The sequence below is a fragment of the Neopsephotus bourkii genome, unplaced genomic scaffold (assembly GCF_033783945.1).
Source record: "Neopsephotus bourkii isolate Nb327-2 ecotype Australia unplaced genomic scaffold, CSIRO-AGI_Nbou_v1 NB_114, whole genome shotgun sequence".
Classification (NCBI taxonomy): domain Eukaryota; kingdom Metazoa; phylum Chordata; class Aves; order Psittaciformes; family Psittacidae; genus Neopsephotus; species Neopsephotus bourkii.
This window is the reverse complement of record NW_026900631.1, coordinates 1550137-1567500: the sequence shown is the minus strand read 5'-3', so window position 1 is coordinate 1567500 and position 17364 is coordinate 1550137. Positions and strand designations below refer to the sequence as shown.

General features: G+C 40.4%; 1 protein-coding gene across 1 annotated transcript in view; it reads left to right on the top strand.

Annotated features, from left to right (window-relative positions):
• TGFB2 (transforming growth factor beta 2) overlaps window positions 1-12759 on the top strand; it is a 65565-nt gene extending 52806 nt beyond the window's left edge. Inside the window, exons 3-7 of the mRNA XM_061365413.1 lie at window positions 3841-3973; window positions 4085-4195; window positions 6481-6655; window positions 7218-7371; window positions 9192-12759. Coding sequence (XP_061221397.1) covers window positions 3841-3973; window positions 4085-4195; window positions 6481-6655; window positions 7218-7371; window positions 9192-9350 — 732 coding nt within the window. The 3' untranslated portion in view covers window positions 9351-12759. The remainder of the gene's footprint in view (window positions 1-3840; window positions 3974-4084; window positions 4196-6480; window positions 6656-7217; window positions 7372-9191) is intronic.
• Window positions 12760-17364: the final 4605 nt, after the last annotated feature.

Sequence of the window (17364 nt, the reverse complement as noted above, 5' to 3'; positions counted from 1 at the left end):
CCACATGTGATCATATGCATATGTTCCCTGTGTAATCCTTTATGAGAAAAAGCAATGTTGGATTATCACTGTATTGAAAGTGAGACCAAATAAACGGATATACCTTGAAGATCGTCCCCATGTTCAGATAGATGTTTACACAACCTCAATTCTGAGTTTGTTGATCTTGAGCATTCACTCACACATGCAGTTGTGCATCGTCAGCTACTTTTGCATGGAGGTATTTAAATGTGTCACTCAGAAGTGAGTGAGATGAGGCTGTGTGTGTGGAAACTCTTATCTTCTACTCGCACAAGTGATTGAATCTGTCATATCTACATGTAGATGGTGTTGGTACTCCCCCCACCCCAAAAGCCCTAGCCATCCACATCATGAGCCATATATACACCAAACATTTTCTGCCTCTTTAAGGGGGAGTGTATGGATAAAGTGCCAGAAGGAAATGAGAGAGGATTAAAGGGGAAATTTAGCTCGGTCTTCCTTCTCCCCTGTGGTTTTGGGTTCCCCCCACCCCCTTGTCTTCAGTTAATATTTTTAGTGTGCTGAAAACTCTTTTGCACAAAGACCTTTTAAGCTTCATTTCGCTCCTGGAGGTACAAGTTGTTCATCAACATTTCTGATAACAGTGTTTGATGTGGTTACAATGGGCTAAGCATAAAGGTAAGTCAGTGTTTATAGGAAGGCAAAGCAATGTTTATAGATAAAGGTAATATCTCTTCTAAGACCAATTAGTGAAGTTGGAAGAAGTAGACAAGCTTTCAAGCATGAAAGCTGCAAGGCACAGAAAAGGCTTTCCTTTGTGGGTTTTTTTCTTTTTTTGCAACTATTTAATCTAGTAGAAAGTATTGGAAATACTGAAAGAGAAGTTTTTTTCAGTGGGAATATACGCTGGAGGGTGTATCAAAGAAAAAGGTATGTTGCTGATGGGGAAGGTAAGACCAGAAATGTAGTGCAAAGGGCAAAGATGCAAACCAACAGGGGGAAATGGCAGAACATCCCAGAAAGGCTTATCTCATGTAATAGTTTCTAAAATACTCACTTGAAGACCTATTGTAGCTGTAAAAATTTATGATGGGTTCCTACAAAGAGGACGCTTTGTTTAGCACAGTGTAGAAGTGCAGTTGCTTCAGTGTGGATAGAAACACGTAATTCAGTCTAGGAAAAAAAGTGAAGAGTCCTTCATCAGGTTGTTTTGTGGGAAACAGGAATCTGTGAGGATCCAGCATAGGATTTTGTCATCCATTAGCTTTCTACACGTGAAGCAACATAACAGAAAAAGATGTTAGAAATGATGACTCTAGATCATTCTTGCTTACATTCAGTCAGGTTGTTAAGACAGTACCTTGCCCTAACACCATAAAGATACTTAGCCCAGGAGAAGGAGGTTGAAGCAGAAGTGCTAATTTCATTATGTATGGCATTCATCACACTTAACAGCCTTTTGCATAAGAAACACTAGTGCCTCTTTAACCCATGATGTCAGTTGTGGAAATTCTGCCATACTTAGTTTCTGACTTTTTAGCTTATTCCTCATAATTTTCTTCCTGAACATGCAGTGTGACAACATGAAGAGAAGCCTTACTTTCAGGTATCATAGATACCACAGTATGGATAATATCAAGCTCTTCCCATCCACAGTGTCCATCCAGTCCCACAGTGTCCTACAGTTGAGAAAACTGCAAATACTTCTCTTGTCATTCTGTTCTTCAGTGAGGATGAATGTTCTTTGTACCACTGGATGTGTGCAGTGGTGATTTCTTGTACTTTTACAAATGCCTTTCGTGCAAGGTACACACTGCCAGCCCTTGACTTTGTCTTTCGGTGGCTATGGGAGTGGGATAAAGACATTTTATTGTGGATACCAAGGCACAGCTGAGTCTTCAGAACGTATCTTTGACCAGTTATAGTTAACATCAGGAGATTGCTTTTGTCACATTATTTGATTTTAGATCCTTAGATCACTGCCAAAACTGAGGTATGCAGTTTCTGGAGTCTTTGGAAAGATATGACTGTGCAGAAAGGAAGATAAATAAGCCAAGTTATTGTGTCCCATTTGCCTCACACCTCTCCACGCCCCAACACATCTTTGCATAATGACAGCTGCATTACATCCTCAGACGCACTCGAGTTGACCTGATAAAGACCAAAGGGAAGGCAGAGTTATATTTGTACTTCAGTGGGACTTTCCCAGCATTGATTACTGATTCTCTCATCCCTCTGGCACTTCTGAGCAATGGTAGTCCCCTTGCTGCTGCCAGACGCTCTGTAAACAGTTGTTCAAACACTTTGTTTGAAGGTTGCCTCATAAAAAGGAGTCCCAGTGTTCAGTGTTTGCATGCCCTCAATTTCTACTGGAGAACTCGGCATCGCCTACTAGGGGCACTTAGTACTTTTTTGGATTTGGACCAACATCTTCTCATCTCTTTTTGCTATCTATGTTGATCAGAAAGAAGTCAGAGAGCTTGCCATGCTGCTGTTGTTCTCATATGACAAATATTGTGGGAGCTGCACTGTTGGCCTTTGGGAGGTCCAGCACTCCATTGAAAAAAACAAGGAGACTTTACATGTTAGACAAAATCTGGCATTTTCAAGTCTGCTTTTCTGCTTAATTATGAAAAGCCTAATTTTATCATGATGACATAATTTCACACCTCTTTTGAAATACTTTTCTTTACATGTATTACACAGTTTCACCATTGTTTTATTCCACCAGCATTTGCTAGATGTGAGATTGGTCTGGGCTGAGAAAATAGAAGGAAACAATGAGACATTGTCAGTTACTCGTTTGGAGATGGATTTGAATGGCTGAAGAGAGGAAGAACCCAAACCAATATATGGAGTTGAACGTCTGGCATGCCAGAAGTTAAGAAAGTGATGTTATCATATGGCATCTTGATTGGAGGTGACTTAATGTTGCATGGCATTCCAGCCTCCTGCATCACAAAACTGTCAACATAATGATAACTAGGAAAACAGAAACCTGTTAGCAGCCGGCAGCCTGGTTGGTTTTGTCCTAGAGTTAGGGTAAATAGTAGCAGGCTATGTTTGTATGTGCAAAGGCACTCGGTGTATTGTTCATATAGGGGAGGACTGTGGGCATATGAAATTCTAGGCTCACAGTGCTGTGTCTTGGGTTCCTTTTGCACAGATATTTATTTTAGTGTATGCTCAGTAGGAAGCTTGGCTGAAACTTGACACAAATACAGCTGGCATCAGTGTTTGGATAAAAGCAGCATCACCTTGTTGTACAAACCCATGTGGGGCCACAGTTCATGCCAGGCTGGCTCTGCATGGCCCCAGGTTGCCTGGATGGACAATAAGTTTTCTTCTGTTTACTGTATGACTAGTACCTGAACCAGAAGGAAGACTGGGAGCATGAGTAAGGCAATGCCATACAGATTAGCTACAGGTGATCAGTATCATCAGTGTACAGATACGTTGTACAGGCTTTACTTTATGATGTGATACTATGCTCTGATCAGTGTATTACTGAAGAAGGTAAAATAGCCTCTTCTGATGTTCCACTTACTATGATCTCTTGACCACTGGTGTTGCAGGGCAAGTTTCCATGTCAGTCTTTCTATGTGGTTTCCCTAAGAAAGGAATGTGGTGGAGTGTTTGCTTGGGAGCATAAACTGATTTCATTAGGGTGTTCTTATATCACCTTTTCCCATGCACCCTAAGAAAATTCTTTCTGAAAATGTGCCCGAATGGACATCTGTTCCATAGAGGTTTGAGCTGTAATAGTTTCTTCTGCTATTTTATAATGTGGGTAGTCCATTTTAATAAAAATCAAGTAAATGTTAACCCATAGGCCATCATATTTGTTGTTTCTTGCAGGTTCTAAAATCTAAAGAATTGTCATCACCAGGACAGCGCTACATCGACAGCAAAGTAGTTAAAACAAGAGCTGAAGGAGAATGGTTGTCTTTTGATGTAACTGAGGCTGTACACGAATGGCTTCATCACAGAGGTGACAAGTGCTCTTTGCCTTCACTCCTGCCCTAACTGCTCCTCCATTAACTCATCAGTATTTCAGGGTCATTCCATGTCTAAAAAAGCAACTTACTTTTATGTTTTGCAGACAGGAACCTTGGATTTAAGATTAGCTTACATTGTCCATGCTGCACCTTTGTGCCTTCCAATAATTATATCATCCCAAATAAAAGTGAGGAGCTTGAAGCAAGATTTGCAGGTAATGAAAGAAAAAAAACTTTTTAAAATGTTGTGGTACTTACTAATGAGGAGGGAAACATCCATTACTGCCTTTCCATATGGCATTCAGCTGATTGAAAACTTGTTAATTTGAGAATTTGAATTCTCAGCTGGTAGGAAATGGTATTGAAGGCACAAGGGTAAAACTATCAGCTGAACTATTCTAAAACCAGGTGGCGTGAAGAAGCCATCGCCTTCCATCAATGCAGCTTCTATGTCCTTAAGTGTCTGTGTTGCAGTTTGCAGCATGCACACCAGATACACTGGGGGGTGTAGGGAAGGCTGTTACACAGTAGACCATCCGCTGTTGGATAGTCATGGGAAAACTTGTTGAGTGTTTTCAAGATAAACCCTTTGACTGCTGTCCATCCTCGCACTGTAGTGGTTCAAGCTTAGGGAAGAAGGCTGTTGCTGGAAAGTAAGAGTTAGGATGGTGTTTAGCACTCATGTAACTGCTTGCAGTAGACAGCTGTGTGAGAGTTTAAGTCTTAATTCAAATGTTAAACACAATTAAGTGAATTTGAGTGCTAAATAGTACTCATTGTGTGGCAAGTTTCCAAAGTACAGGTAAGGCAGCAGCTGGCTGCTTTGCTTAGAGCACCTTCCTTTGTCCTCACTGAGTATAGAGGGTCACAGTTTTTGTGAGTACCTGCATGGGTACTTGCAGCTCTCCCACTATCTCCAGCTGCTCTTGAGTTTGTTGGTTTGGGCTTTTCTCTGATCGTAGCAGTAATATTTTAAATTACTCTGAGCAATGGCATCAGTCACTTTGGGAAGAGCTGAAGAGTAGGTTCTAGATGTGTATAAATGTCCTACAGTGTTCTATTGCCAGTGCCTTGGGGGGTTGAAGCAATGGTACGCCTGTCTGTGTGCTCCTACTTCCAGTAGTGGAAGTCTGATTTTCATGTGAAGTCAACAGAAACTACATTAGTTAATATTGATTATCTCTATATATCTATATTGGCGTGTAGAATTTATTGCAATATATTGGTATATTAGTTAAACACAGTATATTTTTATGCTGACAGCTTGGTAAAAAAAAATTGGATTGAGTGGGCATTAAAAAGTAAACAGTGTGTCATTAGGGTTATGGTTATAAGTGCTTCTTATGGACAGCAGACAAGGTGATATAGAGTAAATATATCTAGTTCACATAAGTTCCCTTGTGTTTTTAAGCCATTAAAGTTTCAGTTTCAGAAGGGAAATGTTATTTAATTGACCATGCTGTAGTTAACCATCCACCAGTCCATATAAAATTATGGCAATATTAGAACCCAAATTCCGTTTATGCAGTTCTCATTAAGTATATCATGATTTGATTCGTTTGTTTTCCAATGATTTGGCTATATTGTTCATCAAGTATTAAGCTTTTCTAACCATTGTTTCACTGTATTGGAATTTTTCTCTTAAGTAAATGCATGAATGTATGATTAAAGCCATCATGTGTATTTAAAAAGTTTTTAGTATTATATTTAGTCACTGTAATTGCAAAAGTTACAAACCCAAAAGTGCATCTTTTAAAATAACATCTGGTTTAGGAGATTAATTTTCAAAAGGGTCTTAACAACGAGAGCTATGAGCTTTTGCCTGTGCCGTTGCCATGTTCAAGAAGCTAGTAAAGCAGTTAGTGTTTCAAGAGAAAATACAAAATGTGAGGCCATGTACTGACACTTTAAGAAGAAATATTTTGATCAATGTTCTTGCCATACCCATACAAACGAAGGGGCTAGAATAATTTTCTGGGAAAATTAGGACATTTATATAAACTGGCAATGGGAGATAGAGAATTTACAAGATAAGTGAGATTGAGAAAACTGATGGGAAACAATTGAGCAATGGGAAATGCAGGTGAAGTATCCAGAGCAGCTTTAATGGTGTCACAAGATTTTCAAGGGTACATAGCTGTTAAAAGATGGGAATACTGCCCTAAGTGAAGTTGCACAAGCGTCATTGCTTTGGGCCATTTGAAACTAAGCAATGCAGATGCAATGATTGAAATGATCTTCTGTTACTCATTTCAACAGTTCTGGTAAATGTGCTGAAAGGCCATTAAATGGCTAACCAAATGTGGGAGGGCTGAACAACAGATAACATGAGAACTGTGAATATTTTAGGGATCTTGGGTTGAATTTTACCTCCACTTGCCCAGTGAACATGCTGATGCCAGCATTTCTGAGAGACTTTTTTTTTTTTTTAAGAGATGGTTTATTTAATTTGTGAAGAAAAAGCAACACAATGTTTATCACCAAAATGTATTTTTTGAAGGTATTGATGACTACACATATTCCAGTGGTGATGTGAAAGCTTTAAAGTCCAATAGGAAAAAATACAGTGGGAAGACCCCACATCTTCTGCTAATGTTATTACCCTCCTACAGACTTGAGTCGCAACAGCCCAGTCGGCGGAAGAAGCGTGCTCTAGATGCTGCCTATTGTTTTAGGTAACTATGCAACTATATTCCATATACTTACTCAGTAGTACCACTCTGTGAGGTGTAATGCTGTTGCTTATAATGTTTCTTTATGGTTGGCATGTATACAGAGCTTGCATCCTCATTTGTGGACCCATGGGGTCTATGTTTAGCAGGTATCTGCCCAACAGTCTCCAGTCTCACAGAGACAGTGGCAGATGGGGAAGGTTGTGGCCTTAGAAAGCAGAAGCTGAGTTTTATCTGGGATGATTCCCAGACTCATCAGCCCCATAATGACAGCCAAATTATCGCCTCTGTTCTGCTCACCTAAGAGGCCACTCAGTAGGACCTGGAGAAAAACACTAGTCCTCCAGGGAAACCATTAGCTATGTCTGTATAAACAAGTCCTGCCATGTCTAAGCATTTGATTTCGGTTACATAAGCTACTGTTTTTGTGATTTGTTTGTGAGTTCCTGGGACTCAGACCTGCCTGCCTGCAAAGCATCATTCAGGGAGCAAGCAAGTGGATTATCTTTATTCCCTGTGTCATCTTTGTTATGACTGATGTGTTTGTCTGTGTTTTATTTCCCAGGAACGTGCAGGATAATTGCTGTCTGCGTCCACTTTATATTGACTTCAAGAGGGATCTTGGCTGGAAATGGATTCATGAACCTAAAGGATATCATGCTAATTTCTGTGCAGGAGCCTGCCCATATTTATGGAGTTCAGATACTCAGCACAGCAGAGTAAGTAATATTTTTTCTATATTTTATCTTCTATTTTATAACTGCAGGGTGAACTATGTTTCTAGGACTGACATCAACACCAGTGCCCAAAGCTTGCATTTATTGCGTCAGCAACTAAGAATGATGAAATGTGGCCTTTTAGAGTGTCTTCAGATGACCTCGAGCTATCGTTGAAGCAGTAGGAATGTATTGGCCTTGAGTTTTTATGTTCTTAATGTATTCATTGATACAACATGTAGATGGATTGGATGCTTCTGGGGAGCGTGAGGTTGCTGTAGCTTTAGGAGGCTGCCTGAGAAGGGACCTTTCATGATAGAGAATGAGTGGAAGATGGCACAATAAGTTTGATCAGCAAAGACACCGAGGGAAGCATTATTAGAGTAACAAGAGGGCTGAGTCACACTACCTGGTTACCACCTACTATAACCTTTCATTGAATTTCATAAAAATGCTGATAGAAGTACTTCTTTTACTCCAAAATACGTATTCATTTTTGTACTTCGAAAACCTATATGCAAAGGAGGAACTTTGTATCTGGGATGCTGTCATAGTCATCTGAGATGGGACTTCTTATTTTAGGGATTAGATGTGGTATTTTAGCCAACTACCTTAGGATGAGTAGTACTCTGCTGAGAAGTGCTTTTTTCTGTCAACTGTCAATAAGGATGTCTAGACAGTAAATGCAAGCGGCAGACATATGCACCACAATTGTCATAAAACAAGAATTTCACCCTCAGGTCCACATTAAGAATGATGTCTTCCTTTTTCAAGCCTCCCTTAAAATACCAGATGAAAGTCAGCCAGCAGGGGAACTCTTCATGTCCAAGGGACAGTTTGTTTTCCCTTTGTGCTATAAAGCTATGATAGCATGTTCATCCTGAGCTTACACACTCAGGTATAAATATCCTTTATAGCTGTCACTGGCTGTGGCATTGTACTATTAGCAATGTCAGCAGGCAGAGGTATAAATTAAGTGAGTATGTTTCCGTGCTGGTGTGGAGTAGTAGTGTACACATTTTGGAGCAGCACTTGTTTTTAAAGGAAAGAGGAAGAATAACTGTCATGGTCACAAATATGTGGTTTGGATAGTTGCCCAAGGAGTCAGAAGTTGCTTAATAAAGTAGTTAGTGTTGCTGTCCTGAACAGATCTTCTGTCTCTCTAAGCTGCAAATGTTGTGTTGAAGTTCTAGGAAAAGGTCACTTGGTGTTTGGCAAACACATTAATGGCATCCTCAGAAATACCTATGCATCATCAGTGGGTAGCCCTACATAGTTCCCTTGCAGAGAACCATGTATATGAATCCAACGTGACATAAAGCACCAGCGCTGCTAACTTCACCACAGCTGGATCTCAACAGGAGTAACTGCAGCTTGAGTCCTGGTGCTTGCAGGGTGGCATTAAATGAAGTCAGAAAGGAAGAGCAGAACTTCTGCTCTGAGGGGCTCTTTTTCCCCTTGCTGCACTTCTAGAGCCAAAATCCTGTAACAGCAAATGACAGTCTGAAGACACAGATTAAAACCATTCAGTTTCTTCTTTCCATATCAATATAGTGTGTGTTTATTCAAAGGGCTATGCTTTCGAGGCAGGCTCCAGGCATGAGGTTTAAGACTATGGATAAAACCTTAGGAAACTCAGGGAGGTCGTGACATCAGACTGAACAGAAGAATCATAAAATATGTTAAAATCCAGGAATCTTCATACTGCTTCCACTGGGATTTCTCTCAGGCACTGGGGGAGGAAGCGATGCAGAAAGGAATTTGCTCCTCAGTGGCGGGAAGGCATGAGGTAGCTGTCTTAAATCTGTTTTCCTTTCTCCTAGGTACTCAGCTTATATAACACCATAAATCCAGAAGCTTCTGCCTCTCCATGCTGTGTGTCCCAGGATTTGGAACCCCTCACCATCCTCTACTACATTGGCAAAACACCCAAAATCGAGCAGTTGTCCAACATGATCGTAAAGTCTTGCAAGTGCAGCTAAAGAATACCCCTGAAACAGTGTGAAGTGTGTGTATTATAACCAAGGAAAAAAAGAAAGAGGGAGCGAGAAGGAAAGAAAGACAAGTGAAAACCCAGGCTCATCAGTGTTAAAAAGAAAAAACAAAAAAAGAAGAAAAAAAGTGGTACTAGACTGAACTGTTTGAAAGTTTGTTTTGTTTTTGTTTTTAAACTGGCATCTGAAGCAAAACATTGAAGGCCTTTATCCTACATTTCACCTACACATAGTGTGAGATAGACAAGAAGCAAAGTTAAAGAAAAAAAAAAGAAACCTTCAAAAAATAAACACTGGAAGAAATTTGTTAGTGTTACTATGTGAAAGGAAAAAAAACAGGAAAATCCCATGAAGTGGAGTTGCTGTATCTGTCCCGTGCCTTACTTGATCTCTCTGTATTGTTACGCAATAGGCATCCTACCCATTCCTCTTAGTTGTAGAGTTAACAGTGCATTATTTATTTGTGTGTAAAAACTATCAAATGAACATTTCAGTATCACCATTGGAAAAAAAGAAAACCAGCCAATGAGGACAAAGTGGAGACCAAATAAACTGCCAGAAATGCATATTAAAGCCTAAAGGAACATGAGCTCAAACAAATCAGAAAAGTAATGGTTAGTTTAGTTCCATTAAAATAGAAATCAATTATTACATTATTGAGAAACTCTGCCTTTAAAATACCTTATTTTCCATGCCAGCTGCCTAGAGAGGCTTCTTGTAAGGTCTCGAACCCTTGTTTTGAATACTGAATAATTTACTAATAAAGACACTCTGTTTCAGTCTCAAAAACAAGTCTATAAGATTTTTTTTTTTTACTGTAAATGGTTTAAAATGTCAGTTTAGTAAACCAGTGAAATATTTAACATGTACTGGTCTAATCTTCAGACCTTAATATGTTGCTGTATAGCTATGCTATGGGATTTTTTTGTTCTTTTGGTATATGTAACCATACCTAGAGTATTACAATAGGTGGGTAGTAAAAGCCAGCTTAATTGGAAACATATCTGTAGATCTCTATTTGTAAACTATTAAAAAAATAAGTACTTTATGTGTAATGTGTAAATTTTCACCATATTTTTGTACTCTGTAATACTGTCAGCTCTCATGAGTTTGAATTTGAATTTGGGGCTCTTTTTGATCACTCAGAATCATGTGTTTCCCTCTAGCTGGCCAGTATGAGTAGAGTCCCTGTATTTTGACTTGCACTACAAATACATGTTTTATAATAATTGCTATCCATGTGCTTTGTATATTGTTCATCATTATGACATAAGCTACCTGACTCCATTTGTTTTTCTGTTTTATAAAAAGGATGGATTAAAGCAATTTCTCCCCTCTCCCCCCCTTCCCCTCCTTCCTCAGTTGTTCCCATTTATAACACTTGGAATCACAATGCGGTTTGGATTCCTTGACCACCTTATTTCATTTCGGCTATAGACATTCAAACAGATGGGCAGGGAGCGAGATGTTGCAAGAAGAGATTTCCCAGCCTGGCGGAAGCGAGGTGAAACCTTGCAGGGAATGACATTCACCACTGTGCAGAAGGCTGGTAGGAAGCGTCTTGGCGCAGCTATGCTGCGAGTGGGATCAGTTTGTGGTCAGAGGCTGTGTCCTTGGCCTTGCACACAGCAGGGACTTGTCCCTGCAGTTAGTCTGTGAGACTGATCCTGCTTCTGCTGCAGGGAACAGAGATTTGCCTTTAACTTGGCACGGCAGGCCCCTATAGGCTACTGGGGTGTGTGTGAGGATTTGCGGGATCAGACCCGTGATTTTTGCAAGTTTGCCAATTTTTGCTTTTTTCAATCGAGTTCACATTAAAGCTTCTTTTAAAAAATAATAAAAAAGGAACTTGGGGTTCCCAGGATTTGGTTGTTACACAGGTTTAAATATTATAGAAGGAGTAAAAAAAAAAAAAAATACAACAAAGAAGTGAAAAGTTCCATGTTTAAAGTTCATTTAAAAAAAGCTCCAACCTAAATTAGCACAAAACGTCTTGAAAAAGGCACATCCAGTTCATTTCACATGACAAATGGTTTTTGCACAGCAGAGCTGGAAAACCATGTTAGAAACATACTACTTGGATGAGAAGGACTTTTTCTGTCATTGACCCGAGCGGTGTCAGGAGGACGTTCCTGAGCTTGGTGTTGTCAGCTCCAGTTTTGAGAAGTGCAGTGTTCTTTGGCTTCAGCAGAACGCTGATGCAAAGCTGAAGGACTGCAGTAGCTTGCATACACGCGGCTCCTCGGGACTTCAGGAGAGCCTGTGCTTATGGCTTAGATGGAAACATAGCCCCACAGATGATCTAATCCCACCCGTTGACTCAGCGCAGAGGAGGAGGTATGTTAGACTTCTGATTTATTTAGTGAGTTGAGATGAACAAGTGAAAAAATCTGTCCTGCTAACACTTGCTTGAGCCAAACTTACTCCAGTGAGAAGATGCACTGAACTCAGTGAAACTCCTCAGGGTAGGAAATACTCTGGATTTTGCTGGATACGGCAGCAAAATTAGTTTTATCAGGTTCAGTACGAGAACTGTATTTTTGTTGGACAGGAAAGGAGACAAGGATGAACACGTTTTACAGAACATAAAGACGTTTTTGCAATTCCCTGTGGTGGGAATGCAGCTCAAAACAAGTTTTGAAGCTTGAAAAAGTGGAATAGGAGATAGTGTAGTTGTCCAACTATACTCACTATGCGCTGGACGCAGCTGGAAATTTCGGTTTGGGTTTAGAGTTTTGCTCTAAATTTAAGTATAAAACTTTTATTTCTCCAAGTCATTACCCCAAGAGCAAATACTTTTTATTTTTACTTCTTTTTTTTTCCTCAAAATGCACTGATGGTATTTGAAATACTCTGTTATAAGGCTCCTACTTTTTGTTTGATTTTTTGTTCATTAGGCATGTTATTTCCCTTTTAATTGCCAAGGATGTTAGGCCTGATCCTACAATGTGCAGAACTCATGGGTGAAACTCCCCTCTACAGAGTTGGTTAATATGAGTCCTAAGCACCACTCAGGTCTGATGTTACTCCCCTTGGATGGTATTGAGATGGATCTACAACAGGGCTTTGTGGTAGGGGCTTTACCATGAAGAATTACCACTGTCTAAGCAAAGTCCCTAAGAACTGGTGGGAAGTGTTCAGTACCTGGAAAGATGGGATCCAAGGGGTTGGCTAGGGCTGAGAGGGAATCTTAGCACTTAGCTGGGTGGGGTAGGACAGCCTTTTTTATGTGTTTAGCATGAATACAATTGTATGGTTGGCATGGTTTAAAGGAGAAAAAAAAACAAGGAACTTAAAGGACAGCTGTGTTGTACTTTGGTGATCGATTACTCTGTATTTTAACACATTGTATGTCTGTTTTTGTGGTGCTCTAGTGGTAAATAAATTATTTCAATTACATGCTTGTGTTGCTTTCATATGGTAGTGTTCTGGCATAGGCGATTCCACAGCTCTGGCTCAGCTTAATCCCTGCAAAGCCTGATTAAGTGTGTGATTTTAGTGTGTGCGACCTTGGCATGGTTCAGCACAGGCTGAGATGAAGAACAGTCATCCAGGGTGAGTGTGAATCACATCTGCTCTGAGGATTGCTTCCCCCTCAGCCACTGCAGTATATGTGTTGGTCTATAGACAAGAAGTGGCTTCTGCTTGACTGATCTGAGCAGCCTCCACTGTCCCATGTGTGTGCAGGACTGGTTATTGCCCTGGGCAGGAGTGATGCTACCCCACTGCCCTAGTGTGCCTGATCTCTCACCAGAAGCATGCTGGCATGGCCCTGGTGCTGTAGGCACCAGTCTGGGGGGTCTTTCCTCTCTGGTAGAGGATCTTCGTCCTCATGTCTGTAGTGCTTTGGGAAGTGAGAAGGTCGTATGTTTCGTGACCTTAATAGCAGCCTTCCAATACCTAAAGGGGGCCTACCGGAAATCTGGAGAGGGACTTTGTACAAGGGCATATAGTGACAGGACAAGGGGAAATGGCTTTAACCCGACTGGGTAGATTCAGATCAGACATAAGGAAGAAATTCTTCACTATGAAGACAGTGAAACACTGGCACAGGTTGCTCAGAGAAGCTGTGGTTACCTCATCCCTGGCAGTGTTCAAGGCCAGGCTATGCAGGGCTTGGAGCAACCTGGTATTGCAGCTTTTCCTTATCAGACTTTCTGCATCTCAGGTCACTTAAACAAGCAAAACTGATGGCAGGAAGGTCTGCAGGATTGAATCATTACTTTAAAAGTTAATAAAATTATACATGAAAATGCTTCCAGATCAGGGACTGATGATGAAAAGGGGTGAACATCTGCACTTTCTGGTGCCTTCTCTGGATTCTAAGGGGTGCATACCATTTCTTGGCATAAATGAAAGAGTATGTTTGTGCCAGATTGTTTAGTGTTATTGTGATAAATTATAACAAATGGACTGCATGGCCTGTGAATTTGCTTTAAGGATGCAAATTGTGATAAGCATTAAAAACAATCTTATCTGTGATGAATACAGATAAGATACACTCCAGCCTTGCAGTAACCTGCCTTAATTGATTTCAGTGAGGTTATACTAGCATAAAACCGTGGTCCTATAACAATTGCCAGATACCAGTTTTCATCCTATCTATTTTGTATACCCAGACATGTGCTTTGGCTTGGATGTAATATGCCATCCCCATTCTTATCCCAGGTAGCCCTTATGCAGTGAGGTGAGAATACTTTGCAGGACTGACTAATTTCTGCTTAATTTCTGAAATTTCCTGAAGACCAGGAGGGTTTGAGAAGGAATGCTGATTGGAAATTCTACATGGGAAAGTGATTGTGGTGCCTTGTAACTAAAGAGGAAAAAAGTGGAGGGAACACAGTGTGCTAAGAGAGGTTTTATAGCATGGGGCTGAAAAGATGGAAGCTCTCCCACAATAATGAGATTTATGCAGAATATTTTGATGCTGGGCTCGCCCTTTCCTTTTGCTAACACAGCCTCTCCAGACTTGTATCAGTGAAGCCCTTGCTACTCTGTTTGAATCGAATTGTGGTTAATAAATGTGGAATATATAGGAAAAAGCCCAAACCATGTAAATGTCTTGAAACCCCTTTTTTAGGCCAAATTCTGCCTCTTAGATCAGACGGAACAGATTCTATGAGGAGCCATGAGTTCTGGAAGAAAATAAACCAAGAGGTTATGTAATTATATGTGGTTATAAAGTGGATGTGAAGTAATGTAGTTGGCTTGTCAGTGGGTATGGGTGTAACAGTAATTTCTTCATCTGTATAAAAATAAAATTAAATGGAACAGAAAGCTGATGAGAACTCCCAATCAAATTTGATATGCTCATTTAATGAAGTAACCTGCTGGAATCTAATACAGAATCCCTGGGGTATAAACCTTTCTTAAAACATATGGTGGTCCAAAGAACAAATATTTCCTTTGAATGTGGTGTAATATTGCCAAACCAGGATGATGGCATGAATGGAAGAAGGGTCAGTGGTCACTGATCTCTGAGTCTTGGCACTGTTTGCACGTATTGTAGGCAGGTCCCAGTTAAAAAATCCATGCAACTCACAGCAAAAACATTTGCCACAAGAAAGGGAAAAAGGAAGATACAAATGGCAAATGGGACCTGATGATAGTATATGCAAAGTGTACATGAAGTACATGTACTTCACTTTTTGTTCGGTGATGTACACCATGACTGAAAGGAGTTCTTACAAACTATTTGGTCCAGCTAACTAGGGAGGGATCAAACCAAAATGTTAACATGTGACTACACGTTTTACCAAGTTGAAAATCAAGTGTCTGGGGCTCTGATGTAGCGTTCAAACCTGAAACACTTGTATAGGGTTCAGCTGGGTCCAATCCCTGCAACTGGTTCGTAACCAAACTTTAATCTTCAGATTCACTGCTGGGGTGTGTAAGGCTCTGAGCTTAACATGCCAAAAGTTCTTGCACTTCAATAGCTCTGAGCATGCCAGATGCAAGTCTCACAGAATGGTCTTGTACAAAGTTGTATAAATGTAATTGGCATTCATAGCAATGGCAGTCAGAGACAGTCAAAGTGTCCCTACAGTCACAGTGGTTCCCAGAGAACCAGTAACGGTCACCACTCCTTAGGTCACGTTCCTCAGCGATTAAAAGAACACCATTATGGGACTATGTGATGGGTTTTTTGCCATCTGATGGAACCTATTTAACTAATTGGTGGCTTCATTCCAGTTGCTAGTGTAAAATTCTTGGCAGTCTCCAAGGATGTGCAGACTAATTTCATCCATCAAAAGCAGAAAATATCTTTATCTGGAAAAAACTGCTTTTTTCCCCCTTTGGAAAAATGTAAATACACAGGACAAAATATGCAGCAGTTCATAGCAAGTTATGCATTCCTCTGCAGTGTGTAACCTGTTCTCAAAGAGGTGGTCTGGATCAATTAGTTAACATCTGGGAGGAAAAGCTGGATTTGGAGAAACTCAGAAATATGTTGTTTCTTCTTCTATGAAACACTCCATTACAAAAAACCCAAAAGACTGTAAATAAGAATATGAGCTGAATATTTTTTTTTCCCACTGATATTCAGCTATGATGGATAACACAGGAGGTGAATAACTGCAGATCCTGTGTCTCAAAGAGAGCCAATCGATGTATACAAAGTTGGGTCACAGAAAGTGAAGCAGGAAAGATGAACACAACAGAAGGTTTATGTCAGGGTAAGTATAGGCCCTACATAAAGCCACAGGAAAACAACTGTTTCTTGTACTTTTTGCTTTGGTCTTGGCTGTGCTTCCATGGGGCTGTTTCCATTCCTCATCCTTTGTCTTGGAATAGCGGCTTCTTTAGGGAGGGAGGAATTTACCTAGGAATAACTGAAAGTTGCTGATACATTCTGAGATCAGTATCAGTCAGGATAGCTGTTAACACGACCTTAATTAACATTTCCTGTAGCAAAACCCCTCTAACTGTTCTTCTGGCCTCTATCTCATGCTTTAGTGTTAAAAGTTGCTCTGCTGCTTTGTGATAACAGATGGTGTCTATCAAGTAGCTGAAATCTCAGTGAGTGTCCCAAGGACTGAGGAGGAGATCTCAAGCATTAGACCCCCAGGTTCCTCTAGTGCCACATCCCTTAAAGCAGTGCTGTAATATTGCAGGTGCTCTGCACGCTGGGCACAAAGCAGAACCTCAAACACACTCTCAACAGCTGGCTATCATGTAAATAATGCAAAAGTATTGTGTCTTGGTCTCCACAAGACCCTCATGGACTTATTCAAACAATACCTCACTGATGAGACCTTTTTCCCCCTTATAAGCAGTGTAGGATGTGTCAGTGATTCTCTCCCATGCCGGGGGATGTCTGTCCTCAGAAGCCAGTGGGTATGTATATGCAAAACTATATGTCACAGGTTGCATATATGGAAAACCCATTTACACACCTGCAAACAAGAATGCACATAGCAAGAAAGGAAAGAATTGATTCATGCTTGATCCATTTCTGTGGATGCAAAGATTTAAGAGGTGCATATAAATTTAAAGACCTCTTTAAAATTTGCATTGGACTGCAGGCCAAAAAAGCAAGGTGGTTTTTTTTTTTTTCTGTATTTGTAAACCTCTCCCTCTATTTGCTAAGTATCTTTGCAGTTTCTGGACAGCTTCAGTAGTTATATTCTTAGCAGTCTTACTGTATGACTTGCAGGAGGGAAAAAGGAAATTTCAGAAACTTCCGCTTCTGGGTTACTCCAGCCATAGCAGGTTGGTTTTGCAACTTGTGTTGCTGGATGCAGGAAATTGCTTTTGGAGGCAACTGAGTTGAACTGAGTGGTCTTATTCCCAGCTGCCTTACTTCCAGCACAACTACTTCAACAGAGGACGTAAACCAGGCTTTAGAGTCATTTTGCTAAGAGCAGTCAGGCTCAGCTTGCCATTTTACTGGTGGCTCCACACAAAGCCCGTGTGTTTGTAAAGTGTTTCAAAGTTGATTGCCACAGTAGCCTACATGAAAGCATCTGTATCACACATGTGAGTTTATATTTTAAATCTA